This window comes from Protomyctophum parallelum (assembly GCF_964188405.1).
Source record: "Protomyctophum parallelum genome assembly, chromosome: 16".
Classification (NCBI taxonomy): domain Eukaryota; kingdom Metazoa; phylum Chordata; class Actinopteri; order Myctophiformes; family Myctophidae; genus Protomyctophum; species Protomyctophum parallelum.
This window is the reverse complement of record NC_139711.1, coordinates 20,367,575-20,387,270: the sequence shown is the minus strand read 5'-3', so window position 1 is coordinate 20,387,270 and position 19,696 is coordinate 20,367,575. Positions and strand designations below refer to the sequence as shown.

Below are 19,696 nucleotides of genomic sequence, written 5' to 3'. Positions count from 1 at the left end.
CCGCACCATCCTATTTATATTAACTGCAACCATCCGCCAACCGCGGTTACCCAGCGGCCAAGTCCGCCATCTACTGGCCTGGGACACCACAATGGAAATATATGACGGCGTAACTCATAACTCACCCACCGCATTCATTATATCATCCTATTTATATTAACCGCACCATTCACCAACCACGGTTTACCCGCGGCAACCGCGGCTAAATCCGCTAAAACCTTTTGGCTGGGGACCCCCGCCCTCCCCCCTCCCTACCACCAATACAAGTTTGAGTGCCACAATTTTTGTATTTTTCCAGTCATGAGTCTATGAGGTGACAGTACTTCATTAGACACTCTGGAGTCCTTTTTATGTGCAATGATGTCTTCCCTTTGTATTTGGGGTTTCTTCCTGGAGGCTGAACCCTTTACAGTCAAACGTGCCAATGAAAAAAAACATGAGTAATATAGTGACATCACATCCCCTTCCCGGCACTAGCTTAGATCTCCTATTTTTCAACAGCTGAAGTATAACATAATGCCAAAGGGGGTTCCCGTCCTGAATGTGTTTTAAGAGGTACACCAGAGTTTTACACATACGTCTGTCTTGACATTACTGACATAGCTTTGCCACACTCTTGATAAGCATACTGTAAGCATGTTAAGAATACAATGTTGTGATAAGGCTATAATTATAGTTTTGCATTTTTCATTCGTTTTTTTTTTTTATAAAGCAGATTTTGCTAGTTTAGTTTTCTATATTTGTTTTATATTTTTTTAAGGTTTCGTTTTTATTGGTTTAGTTGAGAAATATATATAGAGTAAAGTTAAATGGGGTATTTTCATATATATTTCATAAATATTATGAAAAACAAGACATCATACGATTAAAATAAATATACATGGTTAAAAATGGCAAAGCTAAAAAAAAAAGGGTAGACTTCATAGACACTCAAACTACTCGGCTTATATGAACAAAAAAATGACAAAGATGGACATTTTCATGGACAAAGATGGACATTTTGACAGCTTGTTTTTTTTTGTCAGTTCTGTAAAGAGTTTTCAGTTGACAGCTTGCAGTCTCCCTTACCAGAACAGCCAAAGGCAGAGGGATGAAGCCCATTCGTCTTGCCACAGAGTCACTGTAGTCGGTACAGGCCTATGCACAAACACAGGCACAGAAACTTACTGTATTAACCCTGAACAAGTATAAAAGGCTGCTTATAAAGGACTGTGATATGGACAAAAACAGAACTGGTGCCTACGTTCTTCTGTCGACTGCTGACGAGCTCGAAGGCCAAGCTAGCTCTGTACTCACTGTACACCTGGAGAGAGAGAGAGAGAGAGAGAGAGAGAGAGAGACCTTGTAAATGTTTGTAGAGTAGATCAGGCTGGTTTTAACCCATTTAGGCCCGACGTCGAAATTTAAAAAATGTCTTCAAAATCCTGAGTTTTCTGAAAAACCTCATTGGTGCTCAATATTTCATGTCTTGTCAAGGACCACAAAAATGATATGCAATTGCCACAGACCCCCATCTGAAAATATGTTGTTCCAGGGACTCCCCAGAAGCAGAGTTACCAGAAGAACCAGAAGATTTGAGTTAAAATGTTCACTCTGTAATCATATATATATATATTGAAAATTTTGAGGCACATTTTCACTATTTTTCAATAGCTAAAGTATAACAAAATGCTTTAAAACACCAAAAGGGGTTCCTGCCAAAAATGGTTTTAAATTAGCAGTGACCGATGAACACTGCAAGGTGTTTAGAAGCTCGCCTCCGTAGCTCCACCCGCCACTATGGGCCTGTGTGTGGTGGTGCTGTAGAATCCTTAAGAGTAGACCATACCAATTTTGTAAAACGTGTGTGAATTACTACAGCAAACTTGCAGCACGTTTACATTTAATGTTCTATACAAACACAAAGGGGCGATGTATACAGTACAGTATGTATATTAACCTATTCTGAGCGGGAACCCTTTTTGGTGTTTTACGCATTATGTTATACTTTAGCTATTGAAAAATAGCAGATCTACAAGCTCATTGAGCTATTTTTGAAAAATCATGAAAATATGGGACAAATCTTTGAATATATATTCCTTCAGATCGAACATTTTTAACTCAAATCTTTGCTTCTGGGGGGGTTGTCCCTGTAACAACATATTTTTAGATGGGGTCGGCGGCCAATTACATATAATCTTGGGTGTCCTTGACATGAAAATGTTTGAGAACGACCGACATAGAAATATGGGTTTTTCAGAAAACTGAATTTAGAAGACATTTGTAGAATCGAACTTAGGTCAAAATGGGTTAAAGCCCTAACCACACCATGCAACTCCTTGTGCCCAAACGGTTGCAAGGAGTTAACGCGAAAACCGCCTCGACCCTTTGGTGTGGTTTGGGCCATTGAATTCCATGGGTTGAATCACTAGAGTCAACGTGGGTCAACGTGCAACGAGACATATAACACCGCAGGGACAACACTAAAACCACCTTGACCCTTATGGTGTGCTTAGGGCTTTAGGCAAAGAGAATTGGTGTAGAGGTAAAAAGCGGTGGACTAAGGCTTTAGTTCCTCCACCAAAACATCACATTTTGCACACAATAATGCAAAACATGTTATGGCACACTAAAGAGAAGCATGGACATGTGTGGATTTCAGACTAAACACCAAAACACTATTTGCTGCTTAAGCCGCCATGAAATCAAGTGACAGACAGCCAACAGCAGAAACTAATCCTTTGGAAGGGAAGAGTGTTGTTGAACCCACACACTTCAATCACGACATACGTTTCTTGTCTGAATCTCAAGTACCGGTAGTATCTCGTGTAACCCACTCCATCATGTAAATCACATCCGTCTCCCATATACAAGGTTGCAAGCTTTAGGTGCTCCAACATGCCCTTGCCTTAGGTGAACTCAATTCACTTCACTTCCCTCCTTGATACTTTGTCTATTCAGTGACAACTGGATTGTTGTCAGTGTGATAAGATCTAAACAGATTTTTCATTTTACAGAGATCAGTCAGTCAGTTACTGCCATCGCCGAGTCCAGAGCATATTTGGCAGGCAGTTGGTGGCAAATTTCCCCTACATTCCAGGAAGTGTGAACATTTGAATGCACTAGGCTACTAACCAAACAACTGGGGGGGGGATTATTTGAAAACGAACAGTTCGGTCCTCAAGAGTGCAGATCTCCGGCAGGCCAGGTTGCCTACCCAGAGTTGAGTCAGTCTGTAATCTAACAGATTCCGAGAAAAGCGGTATTTCCGTGTTAGACATACAGAGACAAACATACATACACACATTGGTCCTAATTCATTAAAAATAAATACGCCGTTACACTGTGGCGGAAACAGATATCGTATTTATCCGTCCGATCAAGCTACGTTGAGAGGACGTGCTATTCAGAGAAGCTGGTGTAATCACTTCATTTGTGCGGATCGCCGAGTGTATCCTTTCCGCATTTTTCCCAAGCGATTCGCCTGGTGTCGCCTGGTTAGTTGGAACATCAACGCCTATTCTACACCATATATGGGCAACAGGAAATCTCGAAATACGTCATCATAGCCTGCACAGAGGATTTAAATTCTATACAACAGCGCGATGAGCTTGTAGAGTAGTTCATTTTGACAGGAGGTTCTCTGCACGGACAGATCTTCAAGCAAACAGCGCGAGTTATATGTATATAATTATAAACGAAACTTGCCAACTTGGAACGCAAGTTAACTGATGTTATAGTTACTTTCACATAATGAGAAAGAAGTTAATTTGTACTGTTCACCACACGACCAAATGCTATATTACAACTCGGCAATGATAAAAGCCCTTACTGATGAATGCACTGCAGGGTTATAAAAAAAAGAAAGGCACACTCGCCTGCAGAAGTAAAGAGATATCAAATATATATTAAATCAGAGCTGCAACCTGCATTGATTAATTCGGGGAATAGATTAATATCATCTCACTGTCAGGCTGTCAGCTGTCTGAATGCATATGTGGAGAATGGATTTGTTCTGAGCATGGACATGTAGGCATAGCTATTTAGAATTTCAACCATATACAGCGGGAAGCCTATATCCTCTTTGTCAGATGTAAGTGCATGGTTCATTTCATGATGTCATCATATTAAAATGATTCGCGGGAGTCGGGACACTTGGCAAACTTGATTGATCTCATGATGAGATCAATGTAGTAGCCTACAGCCTACACAGCTACAACGTTGCCCATATTATAATTAATTAAGGTGAGCTGGCTTAAAACTGACTGGCCAAATTGCACACGCTGATGCCATAATGTGGATTTATAGGGCTAATTAGCCCTCGTGACTGCTGTCTGTCTGTCAGACCGGCATGTCTGTGAACCATAGATAGAATGCCATAGAGTAGGCCTAGACCATAGAATGCCTGTCGGGCCGGGCCGTGTTCTGTCCTGGCCGGGCTCACCGCGCCGTTATATTAATTCTCCAATGTAAATTTCACCCAGATTGGACTCGGTTCAGCGGCAGCATGCTGCCCCACACACACACACACACACACACACACACACACACACCGACAGTCAAGAGAACTGACTCACTAAACAATACACTAGTCTAACACACACTAAACAACGTTGGATTCGTACAGTGCAAAATGCAGATAAGTGTAAGCCTATGTTCTTATTATAATTGTGAGTTTGCTTTTTAACATGCGGTCCGTGAGAGCCGATCTACAAGCTCACAACGCGTTGCACTGCGAGTAGCCTAGAGAAGGCTGTCAAGTGAGCAGCGCAATCGCGCATGGCATGCTATAGAAATATCCTAATAAATAAATAAAAAGGTGTCTGGGCTTGCAGGGGCATTTTCCTTATGGGACTCTATAGGCTAACTTGCCTCTAGAATGCATGCATTTAGGCATACAAGTGCACTCGGCTTTTATAGGCTATCATTTTTTTATGTGCTGAACAATGTTAGGGACACATGCCTACATATTTTATCTGAGATTTGGGAACTATTTATTGATTCAGCATGAAGACTAAAGCCTTCTGAATAAATCTATACGCAAGTGTATGCTTGCATTGATTTCTCCGCCACCTAAAGACGCCCCGTAGGATTTGACGGAGTTTCCAAACAACCTACGTGAGCGTCAAGTTCACGGCCATTTCCATGAATTCCAAATGAATGTGGGAAATCCACCTAAATGCCTTTCCGCCCACGTCACGTAATGTTATCAGCGTAAACGCCGTCCTGAATCAGGACCATTGTGCGTATAGGAGTGAGTAGCACCACTCAAAAACAGCAGAGGGCACTGATTTTCCCTTTTCTTTTTGGCATTGGGTTCCCAGATTGGTCGTCGTGGGGGTTCAGCCACGAGGGAAGCCGCGGCGCGCCATCCAAAATGGCAGAAAATCTTGACATGTGGGAATGAGTGGGATATATACAGTACAAGTAGTTTTGTTTCTGCCTCTTGGCCAGTTCACACTTGTAAAAGAGACTCCGTCTCAATGTGTTTTTACTGGTTAACCCATTTTAGGGGAACCCTTTTTGGTGTTTTAAGCATTATGTTATGCTTTAGCTATTTAAAAATAGCAGATCTACAAGCTCATAGCGAGCTCAGGAGGGGGTGGGGCGGAGGTGAGCCCTTACTGGGCTGCATTCAAGACACCCGACTTGTGTCTGAACAGAGCTTTGATGGATGTGTTCTGCCCCCCTCCCCCCATCAAACAAAATGTTTGGTCAAACCATATGGGCTTCCATTGGAAATGCATTGAAGTGGTCATTAAACACAGACACAAGACAGACACAAGACCGGTGTCTTGAAGGTGTGAACGCAGCCCAGTAAGGGCATATGTCGACCCCACCCGCTCACCTCTGCCCCACCCCCTCCTGGTGCTGCAGCCATCTTGGAAACTAAACACAATATAAACAATTGGAGAGGGGTGGGGCCGAGAAAGGCCCTTATTCACTTCATCTCGGTCGGCATCCTTACATCGGCGGTGATGTCGTTGAACTTGGTGATGAAGGCGTGTTTGATGATGTCCACGATGACTTCAGAGATGACCACCATGCAGAAGTCGGGGACCAAAACCCATAGGTGGTCTGGAGAGAGGGAAAAAAGAGAGGTACTTTGATGGTGCGTGGATTTAAGAAACAATTTCTTAAAGGGGGGCGGGGGGGGGGGCAGAACAGGCAATTCTCTTTTATCAGCAAAAGGATGAAATGTTAATTTATCACCATTAGTGCTATCCACCCTGAACCGAGTAGCAGCTTTTCGTGCAGAGGTATATCATCACTTCTTAACGGAGGGAATGGGAAGAACAGGACTGTTTTTAAAAAAGGGTGATGAACTGTCAAATGTCCCACAGCATTTGGGGCGAGGGAGTGATAAGTCATTTGGGGCAAGGGAGTGATACGTCTTGTGACTTTGCAGAGGGTGCATGACAAGGTGACACAGGGGGATTACGGGTGGCCATATATTCAGTTGTTGGCAGTGCTGAGGGCAGAGAGGTGATCAGATCAACATATCCGCCTGGGTGACGGCAGCAGACTGCTGGGCGAGCGCTGGCGCTTTGTCATATATTTGTTTATTTGAAAAGGATCAGCTAGTCTTCCTGGGATCCACACCAAACATATTACAAAACACATTAAATTAAAAAAAATATATATACAACATGAACTGCATTAATTCAGTTGCATGGGGGGGGGGGGGGTCAGATCAACATATGGAATGAATTCTGTACTGGCCATATATGGAGCGTGTCGCAATTATCGGATCGGTACTCTCTGTATCGAAGTTATGGGTATCAGAATCGGTATCGTGAAGGGGAAAAACATGGTATGGGACCATGGCTACATCTCTATAAATAATAAACCCATTGTAGAGGTTCCTCACCCCTCCAATAGCTGCCACTGTCAGTATCACTAACCTTCCAGACAGTGTTGTGATTGCTTTGGACGGGCCAGGTCTGTCTACTAGTGTTGTTTTCTGTCTGGGAGACATGGCATGTGGAGCTGACTCTGATCACAGGGGCTGTCACAGCGTACGTACGCTGACACACGCGGGTCTCCTTGCATCATCCTCTTTCGTGCACTAAGAGCTCGTTATAGAAAAGGCATTACGGGCGTCGTAGGAGCCTCATCCAGACGGCAGCATAAAGAGCCCACTCAGCACAGCTGTTTATACGTTTATACGTTTTCATTTTCCTGTGCCAACCAAATGTTGAGGGCCTAACCCATTTTGGGCGGGAACGGACCCCATTTGGTGTTTCAAGAATCATGTTATACTTCAGCTATTGAAAAATAGTGCAAATGCGGCACAAATCTTTGAATATATATATTCTTTCAGAGCGAACGTATCTTTGCTTCCGAGGGGTTCCTGGAATAACATATTTTCAGATGGGGGGGGGGGGGACATAGGTATTTCAGAAAACTGTCAGGATTTAGAAGAATTTTTTTTTATTGCGACGTCAGGCCTAAATGGGTTAAATTAAATGGTACGGGTAAAAAGAAAACCTGTAGTACCCTTAACAGTAGTGGTAAAGCACCATAAAATCAGACCCGTATGAACTTAGTAATGCCTGTGTGTGTGTGTGTGTGTGTATGTGTGTGTGTGTGTGTGTGTGTGTGTGTGTGTGTGTGTGTGTGTGTGTGTGTGTGTGTGTGTGTGTGTGTGTGTGTGTGACACTGCGCAACAGTGCCATCCAGTGGTGAGGTGTCCCAGCTGTCCGTGCTCAGACACAGACACACGTATACATAGGGAGGGACGGACACACATAGCTACGCAATGGAGTGGCTGCACCACTCAAAAATCTGTCCTGATAATCTCCTGAGTCTCCTCACTCACACACACACACACACACACTGCAGACAATTCTTTATTTAAAGCAATATTACACTCGAGGGTGTGGTTTAACGTGATTATTGCCACGACAGTGATGCGATGAAGTGGCAATAATCACGTTAAACCACACCCTCAAGTGTAATATTGCAATTATACAACAGTTACCCTTAAAACTAAGAAAACTCACTGAAAAAACATATTTTTTTAATGACAGATGTAGTCACTACGACCACAAATGTCCCAAGAAACTAGCTAGCCTAGCCACCGAGTTTGCTGCACTCTGGGAAAACAGAGCAGCTGAATTATTTGTTTTGATTAGGTGTGGAGTGGTTCACATGACATTTAGTCGGCTAAAACTAGACTTAACACTAATACATTCCGGGTGACTAAAACTACGTGGCAACTATTCAAGAAGACTACGACTAAAACTAAAATAGAAATGAGCTGCCAAAAACAACACTGATCTACAGTATACATGTATAGTACGTCACATATCACACAATGTTTACCTCTTAACCCATTCTGACCGGGCACCCATTTTGGTGTTAGCATCATGTCGTGCTTTAGCTATTTAAAAATAGCAGATCTACAAGCTCATATCGCGCCACAGAGTTGCGCGATACGAGCTTGTAGGTCTGCTATTTTTGAAAAAATCGAAGAACGACTGACATTTTTTAGAATCTGATCTCAGGTCAGAATGGGTTGATCAGACCAGTGTGTGTCCAGTGGAAACCTCGTATGAATCTGATCTCAGGTCAGAATGGGTTGATCAGACCAGTGTGTGTCCAGTGGAAACCTCGTATGAATCTGATCTCAGGTCAGAATGGGTTAAAGATGAGTTTGGGGAGTTACCTGGGTTCCACGAGAACTGCTCCATGTTCCGCAGGCAGACAATGAGCAGCAGAACGTAGTTGGTGAACCGCTCCTTGATGTCTGTCAAAGAATACATCAGTGATATGATGAGGAAATTAGACATGCCTTCAGAGGATATGAAGCCATTTAGGCCTGACGTCGAGAAAAGAATGTCTTCTAAATGTTGAGTTTTCTGAAAAATCCATGTATCTTTTGTTAGTCGTTCTGAAACATTTTCATGTCAAGGAGCCCCAGAATTATATGTAATTGCCCGCCGACCCTCATCTCAAAATATGCTGTTCCAGGGACGACCCCCCCACCAGAAGCAAAGATTTGAGTTAAAAGCATTCGCTCGGAAAGAATATATATATATATATATATATATATATATTCAAAGATTTCCGCCACATTTTTGCGATTTTAGAAAAAATAGCAGACCTACAAGCTCGTAGTGCAGCACTCGGTGCCGCTCTATGAGCTTGTAGATCTGCTATTTTTCAATAGAAATCATTTTTCAAATAAAACATAATGCTTAAACACCAAAAGGGGTTCCAGTACTTATCAAGCCCAGGCTATATACAAAGTGGCATTTACTTAGCCTGGTATCCAGACTGATCTCGCTCCATTCTTCTTTTCTTTTTGCTTCTCAGTGTATTGGAGGCCCTCGGGACATGAGAAAGTCCACAGAAAGCATTTTTTTAAGCTGCCAGCGGAAGCTCTTGGTTACAAAGCACTGTGACGAGTGGTGGTGTGACTTTGCAAAAGGAAGGGCATGGATTTTCAGCTTGTAAAATGTAGGATGACATGTGGATGATGGATTGTTACGATAATAATAAACTTTATTCATAAAGCACTTCATAAAACAAGGTTACAAAGTGCTTTACATAATTAGCAACATAAAACCTAATATAAAACGTATTAAATCAAAAGCCAAACATGCATTTTTCCACATCTACCGTAATCCTTTCTGAAGCTTTTAGCTTGGTTTTACATTGTGCTGGTCTAGGAGTGTAATGCTGGTCTGCTGTTCCTCAAGGCTGAATAAAGTTATTATTTACCAGTAACAGCAGAGATGTGTAATAATCATCATTAGCCATTTCCTTCCATCTGTCTACCAGCCTCCTTTAACCCATTTTGGGCGGGGACCCATTTTGGTGTTTTAAGCATTATGTTATGCTTTAGTGATTTAATATTAGCAAGCTCATAGCGCGGCACTACAAGCTTGTAGGTCTGCTATTTTTGAAATATCTTGAAAATGTGACTCAAATCTTTGAATATACTGTATATTCTTAACGTTTTTAACTCAAATCTTTGCTTCTAAGAGGTTCCTGGAACAACAATTTTCAGATGGGGGTCGGTGGCCAATTACATATCATTTTTGGGGTCCTTGACCTTGACATGAAAATATTTGAGAACGACTGACTGACATAGAAACAGGGTTTTACAGAAAATTGTAGAATCGTCCTCACGTCTAAATGGGTCAAGAAGAAAATAAATCCCATTGATGGAGCTGGGGAGGTATTCTTTATTCTTTATTCAGATGGATCCCCATTAGCTGCCAATAAAGTAGCAGCTACTCTTCCTGGGGTCCAGGTTTGCATTTCACTCAGAAATGGTGAGATGAAAAGGCTCAATCCTAAATTCCTGCCAAACGCCATTGCAATGTTACTGTACGTGAAACACAGCTGATGGGTCTAAATCCTGTCCTAGACTACAATCAATCAAATCTCATTTGGGGGAAAATGTCAGCAAAACTGAGCCATTGACCTATAGGCAGCACTCAAACAGTGAGAGATGCTGGCCTAGCGGTCCAGGCGCATAGTACCACATTACAGGATCTAATGCGTGTCGCGGGTTTGAATCCCGATCCCAACAAGCCTTGCTGCGTGTCACTCCCTGCGTCTCTCTCGCTGGTTCTTGTCCCACCTAGCCTACACTCAACTGTATACTATTGTTTTGTTTCGTTCTATGTTCATACCAAGGGCTGGCATTATAAGCTGAGGCTTCTGCCAATACTCCCTTTTGGTCAACAAAAAAACTGAATACACTGTACATTTTATTTTAAATGACCAATAAACTTTAACTTGAATAAAGACCCCCAAAAAAGACATTTTGCTGACCTGCTGATCGAAACATCACAAAGCAACGTGTTGTCAGTGTGCAACTGACAACACGTTGACAACTGACATAATAAGTTGATATAATACGGTGACTAAGGTGACGTGCAGTCGCAATCAAGCTTATATATCAGATATAGCCGTTTTCGGTATAGATTCAACATGGATTGTCTCACCACTGTTGGACATCTGGAAGAGATTGTTTTTCTCAAACTTCTTAAACACACTTCCTTTGATCTCCACAAACTGCATGGAGGGAAACAACCGGAATGTACTGTATATTAGGCAGAGAATTTCATTAAAGAGAAAGAAAGACAAAAGCAACAGCACAGCGTGCTACCAGCGGTGTTTTGTAGTCGCATTTGCATACAAACTATTTTCTCAAATGTCAAGTGTTGTGGCAACCGACTTTGCATAATACAGTATATACATAAATTATGTATCAACACGCTTCTACGTGTTTACTGTCGATTGAATAAAACTTTTGAGAACCACGGTCCTTGTGGACTCCTAGGGCTCCATTTTCGTCACCGCTAAACCCCTTATATCCTAAACTTTTTTGCCTTTTTTTTTTACTATTTTGCAAAACATTTTTGAATTGTTAAAATGGCCAGTCTACAAGCTCACAACGTGTAGATTGGCTAGTTGAACTATTCAAAAATGTTTTTCAAAATAGTAAAAAAAAGTTTAGGGATAAGGGGTTTAGCGGTGACGAAAATGGAGCCCCTAATGTGCCATACTGTACACACGGTCAGTGCCCCATTCAGTAATTGGAGCCTTATGATCAAAATGAGAACATTATAGGCTAACATGTGTAAAAATGTCTGCATATATTATGTGCTTACATTGTTGGACATCATGATGGTGAGCAGGGACTTGTTGTGGGAGTTGAACGCTACGTTGAGCGTTGACGCTTGGACCATGATGAGGATGGCGTGGAGGACTGAGAAACACAACTCAGGAAACCAACAGAGACAGACGAGCAAAACATTATAAATGGTACGACCGTAATACAATAATGTTACTATTACTAAGCCAAAAAAAAGAACACATCATGAATGTGTCGCACATTATCTTCTTGGAAAGCAACACCCGCCTCCTGCAATAGACTACTGGACTCAAACCCAGGTCCGGGATTCGAACCCGGGGTTCATGGGCGGGAAGACATCTTCACCCATTCTGGGCAGGAACCCCTTTTGGTGTTTTAAGCATTATGTTATACTTTAGCTATTGAAAAATAGCAGATCTACAACAGATCTACACACACAGACAAAGAAGGATACAGACGTAGGAGACCGCCATGAGGAAGTGAGGGATGACTCCGATGCTGTCCCTCTTCCTCTCTTTGGGTTCCGTGGCCGTCCAGTAGAGGGCATCCAAGATGTCCTGGCCGAACGAGGAGAAGAGGCGGTCCGCCACCTGGGAGAGAGGACAACAACGCTTTCATTACAGGAGTCTTCAACCCCTAAGGCAGTGGTTCCCAAAGTGGGTCCCTATAGGGGTCCTCGAGGGAGTTCCAGGGGGTCCCCCAGCTAAATGATAGTTAGGAACCGAAATGGTCTGTAACTCATTTGTACACTCTCAGAGTTACATTAACATTGATTTTACTATATAAATTGGGGGTCTCAGAGATAGAAACGCCATTACGTGTGTTGGTTTGTGGTTGTGTTAATGATAAACGGACACCTGCTGCCAAAGGGACCCTCCTGCTGCTTAACGATTACAAATGTGAACGCAGCATAACGTTGTGGCTAGGATATGAACGTCCGTACCGCCGGCCGGAGCTGCTCTGTGTGCGTGCACCAGTGTTGTTTTTGGCAGCAAACTTTGATTTTAGTTTTACTCATAGTCTCTTCTATAGAGCACCGAAGTCTGACGACACTTTCAGTAGAGGGCGCCAGTACACAGGTCGAGAAAACGGCACAATCGAGAAAACGGCACAATCGACAAAACGGCACAATCGCGATAGTGCGAGAAACGGCACAATTGAGAAACGTCACAATCGAGAAAGTGCGAGAAACGGCACAATCGAAATAGTGCGAGAAACGGCACAATCGAAATAGTGCGAGAAACGGCACAATCGAAATAGTGCGAGAAACGGCACAATCGAGAAACGGCACAATCGAGAAACGGCACAATCGAGAAACGGCACAATCGAGAAACGGCACAATCGAGAAACGGCACAATCGAGAAAACGGCACAATCGAGAAAACGGCACAATCGAGATAGTGCGAGAAACGGCACAAACGGCACATTCGAGAAAACGGCACAATCGAAATAGTGCGAGAAACGGCACAATCGAAATAGTGCGAGAAACCGCACAATCGAAATAGTGCGAGAAACGGCACAATCGAGAAAACGGCACAATCGAGAAAACGGCACAATCGAGAAAACGGCACAATCGAGATTTTTTTTTAGTTGCATTGAAATAATATAAGAACTGTGTTTGAAAAATAAACCGATTATCTCTGCCTTTCTGTCAGGGGGGTGGCTGTGTGTCGTTAATGATGTCCATTAATATTTGATACAGCCAGTTTCTGGAGAAAATGGAAAAAGCCTTGAGACTACATATGAAGGCAATGTCGCTGCAGTGCTAATATACGTCACGCTCAGCTGTCAACACATTGCGTTCCTGAGATTCCTCGTTGACGTAAGCTCAGCTGGTGGTGACTCGACTCGTACTAACCACGAAACATTAAATATCAATAAAATAAAAATAAAAATAAACGTAATTAACATTCAGTTTCTGTTGTGCAGATGCAGCCACCCGCCTACCCGGAAATGTAGTCTCTGGGTTGTTTGACTCGTTTCTGACGCTTATTTTGTTACTCTTTAGGTATATTTGTACATTTCCACCTTCAGTTGATGCTTCATATCCATATGAGTGGAAAGGCCGGGGTGATCGGTTTATTTTTCAAACACAGTTCTTATATGAAGCGATCTAAAATCCCCCTATGGGGATTTCAATGCAAATAAAAAATACATGAACCTGGGGACTGACGCCCTCTACCGACAGTGACGTCAGGACTTCGGTGCTCTATAGTTTTAATTTAGTTTCAGTCACATTCTAGTCACCTGGAATGTTTTAGTGTTAGTCTAGTTTTACTCGACTAAATATCATAAGATTTTAGTCAACAAAATTTACAGTTGATTTAGTCGACTAAAATGTGTTTTGGGGGGGCTTGATGCCGTCGTAATGACACTTGCTGAAAATAGCAGATCTACAAGCTCGCGACACGTTGTGAGCTTGTAGATCTGCTATTTTCAGCAACCAAGTGTAAATGACTTATACTGGATCTCTTGTCCACTATAGTCCTTCCTAACATTTTAGACTAGTTTTTATTTATTGACAAAATTGTCAATATATTTAGTCTTAGTTTTAGTCATCATAGCTTAGTTTTCATTTAGTTTCCATTTGGTTTTCGTCAGTGAAAAAAGGTAGTCGACGTTATAGTATTAGTGGACGAACACCAACAGTGGTGTGTGTGTGTGCATATACTGTACCTCCAGCATGTTGTAGATGATGTAGAGCTTGATGACGGACTGTCCCCTGATGATGTGGTACATCATGGAGTAGTCCACGTAGTGCATCATGGAGTAGCACAGCACCATGATCAGCCCCTTCAGCACGTCACACACCTGGGCAGGCTGCAGGAGCCGCGAGCCGCTGGGGACACAGAACAACACACACACACAGTCACACTAGGGCAGCGGTTCCCAAACCTTTTTGGCCATGCACCCCCTGTTACCTCCCGACCTAGCTGACGCACCCCCCCCGACATGGAAATATAAATTGCATATTGCTACATAGAGACATACATTTCCTATTTATCCACATACGTATATGAACCTGAATATGGCATTTATATGCAATTTTGTAGGCCTCAAGATCAAATATTTGTACATTTAAAAAAAAAAAGTAATAATAATAATATCAACTAGTACCAACAAGGTCGACTAGTGGATTTACTAGTCTACTAGTTCATGCTTAATGCCTTAAGTCACACACACAGTGTATGCATCCATGCCCACCACAACATGCATACATAGTACATACACATAAAACCACACATACAGGATAATTAGCTAACCGTGTGCATGTAAATGCATATGCAGGTCAGACAGTCCCCCTCCCATCATTATTATTCACAAAATGGTTGAGTGCATACAGAGTTATTGGAGCGGGCGCAACATGCAGATACATGCATGAAAACAGACATCCTCGCATACACGCGCACACACACACACATGGGGCTCATGCGCACTCGCAGACACGCACGCGCACAAACCATGCACGCACTAACCCATCCCCCTCTGTGGTTTAATTAAACCAGTACACTTATGTCATCTGGAATGAAAGTCTTCTTATGTTGTTGGGGGGGGGGGGGGGGGGGGATGAAATGGGAGGAAAAAATGCCATGTTCATAAGAAATGGAAATAAAATGACACTGACGGATTTATAGAGGGTGCACAGCCAAAGGAACGGAGGCCAAATCCTCAGAGCTCGGTTGGTTGGAAAGAGCGGGAAAAGTGGGCCACACAAAGTTAATCTGACAGGAACCCCTTTGATACAGGAATATTACGTGTTTTAAGTCCCCGACATCGCGGTCGGTCGCTGCAGAAATGTGGGTCAGTGTGGAACCACTGAACTAGATGTCTGAGTAATATTCATGATGTTTGCGAACGTACCACTAACGGGGTGGGACGTTACCATCAGCCACATGGCAGCACATTCTAATGTGGCATCAGAAATGACACATGTGCTTTCCCGGTTGGGTTAATACTAGCCTACATAATCGCCCTAATCGCAATTATTTTTCATACATTTTCAGAACATTTCCAATGCAATGCGAGACGTTGTGAGCTCGTAGACCGCTTATTTCCACGACTTTTAATATATAAAAGTTGTGTCAGTCATTTCTTTGCATATTTGAAGTTATTTGGTAAAAGGACGGGAACCCCTTCTGGGGTTGTTGTTGCCATGTACAGTATAGCAACATAATTTCTTTGTCATTTTTGAATAAATATCTAAAGAAAACCTAGGTCAGGATTTAGAAGGCGTTTTCAGGTACTTTACTGTATCTGCCCTTTGCAACTTTTGTTTACGAAGGCCAGTATAATGGAAATACAGCACAGTATATCGATACTGTGAGACTATATATAGTTTGGGATATTGGAAATTGTAATATTGTGCCAGGTGATTAAGTAAATGTCATCTTGTGAAACCAATTGTCATTCCCGCCACAACATTGATAAATGTATTTGGTCAAATAAAGTATATCGTGATTTGAGTGAAATATTTGATTTGGTCCATATCGGCCGGCCCCAACATCCGGTAGGCTAGACTTTGACCTACTTGGTGGACTAAAGTAAAAGACATTGAAAAACCATGACAACCAACTACTCGAAAAGCTACCTCTCTCCTACAGATGCAGCCCAAAATTCACTTTCTTTCACTGCAAGCTTGCCGAACAAAATGCTGCCTTTATGCATAAAGCCATCAGAAAAGAATAGGAATGCTGAAAAGTTGGCGTAGGGACACTGGAGATTGTGTTCTACTGCTTTGCATTTGAGGGGGGAAAAAACACAGTTGCCTGCAGTTAGAATACGAGATAAATACACCAAAAGAAAAGGGACTTTTACGGTGGCTGCACTCTGAGATTGAATTTATGGTAGCCGTTGGTTAAATCTGGTTTACAAATAATCTAGCTAAAAACACAAGAGGGGGGGAAATAAGTCATGCTTTAACCCATTTTGTGCGGGAAACCCTTTGTGTTTTAGGCATCATGTTATACTTTAGCTATTGAAAAAAAAACAGATCTACAAGCTCATAGTGCGGCACGAGCTTGTAGGTCTGCTATTTTGTTTTTATCGTGAAAATGTGGCACAAATCTTTGAATATATATATATATATATATATATATATACATATATATATTCTTTCAGAGCGAAACATTTAAACTCAAATCTTTGCTTCTGGGGGGGGGGGGGTCCCTGGAACAACATATTTTCAGATGGGGGTCCACGGCCAAATACAGATAATTCTGGGGCTCCTTGACATGAAATTGTTGAGCATCACCGACATAGAAACATGGGGGTTTTTTTTAAGACTTTTCGTAGAATCTAGTGTCGGGTCGAAATGGGTTTAAATGACTGAACAATCTGCTGTTGGGAAAGGAGAGCTGGAAGGTGTAGATATTATCTGGGGTATTTTTAGTAGCTAGCAAAACACTCACGGCTCTGGGCTGAGGAGGGAAAAAAAGAGAGGGACTTGAGCTCAGCAAGATGTGTAAATTGACCTAATACTTTATTATTAGGTCAATTCTCTGGCTTTGGAATATGTGTGCACTGTGCAGTCAAGCAACGAGCTGTGTGTGTGTGAATTGGAGGAGTGAAATACAACCAAAAATATGTGCGTTCACAAGGCATAAGATCGGTGAAATAAGATTACAGTTAGGGTTACAAAACAACCACACACGGTTCAGTATTATGATTTTAATGATAACTCCGACTGTGTTAATACTGCACCACAGTAGGGTCAGTACAAGTGAACCGTATACTGTCTCATGCAATGGGAACACTCAACACACACAACATGGGCCCAATTCCTTTTTTAAAGCTTTAGGACTGCACTGAGTCTGCATTATGTTCCTGATGCTAGGGCTCCATCTAGTGGCCAAGTCTGGAGACACCCTCAATTTAGAGGAGTTTTCTCAACAGATTGATTCAGGTTCTTACACTTTATCTAATTTCTATAACGAGAAGCAGAAAGACAGAATAAAAGAGACTAGGGGGACAGTGGGGAAAGTCAGACAATTAATGAAATAAAAAACTTTAAAAAGTGAGATAGTGTCAGGTCCTGGCAGGCAAAAGACATGCAGCAAAATGAGCATGACCCACCAGTCGACCCACAGAATACTGCAGCCATTCAGCACCAAGGCTCAGAAAGCAAAACCACACCAGTACGTCAACACAGCATCAAAGCTCAGGCTGGGGTACACCAGACATCTACTATACCAAGCACCAACCAACCAACCAACCACAAAGTCAAGTGTCTTTTTCTGTTTACCAAATACATTTTGAGACGTCCCAAAGCATTGAAAAAGCATTCAATATGTATCGCCTTCCCAGTTCCCAGACATTTTATTACATTTTCTCTGTAACATTTCTAATCTATTTAAAAAATATAACAGCACGAGAACATAATTTACTGTGACGTCCGACGACATACTTTCATTCAGCATAGAAACATATTAGGCACAAGAATGGGAGTCTAAACTAAATCCCCACTAGTAACAGTCCATTACATATTTTTCTTATACTTCTTATCCCACGATTTTGTAAAACATTCTTTCACCCAGTGTCAATTAGCTAATTTAATCCTGGGCTCTACACTCCCTCCACCAACCTGGGGAGAGCAACTGACTGACCTCATGCTTCCTTCAGTGCATGAGCGTCCAAGCCACTTCTTTTCACATGACGGGGGCGTTTACCCGGCCGGACGTAGCGTATGGAAGGAACATGTTATTCCGACCAGTTCATTTCCATTCCGACCAGTTCATTTCCCCTCCATCAGGCGCCCCCGGCTGGCCAAGGGGAGGTAGTATAGATACCAGGACTACAGCATGTTGTTTTGTGAGGGTACATACCCAGGGGACACGGGGAGAACATGCAAACTCCACACAGAAAGGCCATTTTGCCAACCCCACCTAGGGTATGGGCAGTGGGGCACTGATGGTCTCTCGAGACAGACGTGAATTCAAAGGAAAAGAGGGTGCTGTCTTTCCTTTATTTTTTGACGATGGGTTGTCAGATTGGGGCAATGGTGGCGCGGTGGAGAGAACACGCCCCCAGTGCTCACAGCATCCCCAGTGTGAGGCGACTGCTCCACACTAGTGACTAGTTTAGTCCTTATGGACACTGAAAATCCGGCTTTGGTGGAAATTAGCTTCCAACATAGGGCTTTCGTCCTACCAAGGTCTCGATATGAATGCAAACTTTAAGGTATTTAAATAATTAAGGTAATACAACCATGATAGATGCACAAAATCGGTATGTTTTTCTCCATTATGTTAAGTCAATTTTGATTGCACAAAATCTACAAATCATACAGCAGGGTACCCCAATAGGCGGCCCGCGGGCCATTTGCGGCCCACAGAGCGCCCCCTTGTGGCCCATGAAAGATAAAAAAAATAAAAAAAAAATGTTTTTTTTTAATTTATTTTTAAGGGTCCCAGATATAAATGGCATTAAATGGGGGTCAGTAGCCTATGCATGTCAAACTGGGCATCCTTTTCAAATGGGGTCTTGCCCTGAAAATGAATTTTCAGGGCAAGACCTCGACCTCGCGCGTGCAGACTCGGCCCCCAGCCTGGTACGCTAGTCAAAATATGGCCCTTGAGGAAAATTAATTGGGGAACCCTGTCATACAGGCTGGTTAAACCAATCAAGGATAAAACAATGAAGAAACATCTGACTTGTGTATTAAACAAACTTGATGTGGTATCACTTTGAGTGTGACTTGCGTTGAAATCACTACTGCGTTGCTCTCTGCAGTGCATGTGCCACTTTGCTCAAATGGGGCAGAAAACCGTCCTTACGAAATAATGGAAAAAATTGGAAATAACGTTTGTGCTTTAATGCTCAGTAGAAAATAATCACTAATGACCAAAGCAAGCGCGATTCATGGAAATCTGCAGCGCAGTAGATTGGACAAAGTGGAGACTTTGGCTTTTTTTGGGGAGCATGAATCGAAGGTGCACAGAACCTTCCAAGGCAATCCAGCCTGTAGCTTTTGAGATGTGTTGTTTTGGAACAACATGGTGACTGGTGATGAACAGACCGTCCGCCCTGAGTTGACCAAACAATCCTGTAAAACCTGCCGCTAAAAATACATATTGTTTTAGAACTAAATGATGTATTGATAACT

The 19,696-nt window shown here is 42.5% G+C and overlaps 1 protein-coding gene across 1 annotated transcript in view; it reads right to left on the bottom strand.

Moving 5' to 3' along the window:
* Window positions 1-19,696, bottom strand: part of tapt1a (transmembrane anterior posterior transformation 1a) — a gene marked incomplete at its 5' end in the record, with an annotated part of 36,438 nt that overhangs the window by 8,494 nt on the left and 8,248 nt on the right. The window contains 8 exons of the mRNA XM_083785635.1: window positions 1,069-1,137; window positions 1,244-1,303; window positions 5,948-6,057; window positions 8,651-8,731; window positions 10,944-11,013; window positions 11,613-11,710; window positions 12,051-12,186; window positions 14,272-14,434. Coding sequence (XP_083641761.1) covers window positions 1,069-1,137; window positions 1,244-1,303; window positions 5,948-6,057; window positions 8,651-8,731; window positions 10,944-11,013; window positions 11,613-11,710; window positions 12,051-12,186; window positions 14,272-14,434 — 787 coding nt within the window. The remainder of the gene's footprint in view (window positions 1-1,068; window positions 1,138-1,243; window positions 1,304-5,947; window positions 6,058-8,650; window positions 8,732-10,943; window positions 11,014-11,612; window positions 11,711-12,050; window positions 12,187-14,271; window positions 14,435-19,696) is intronic.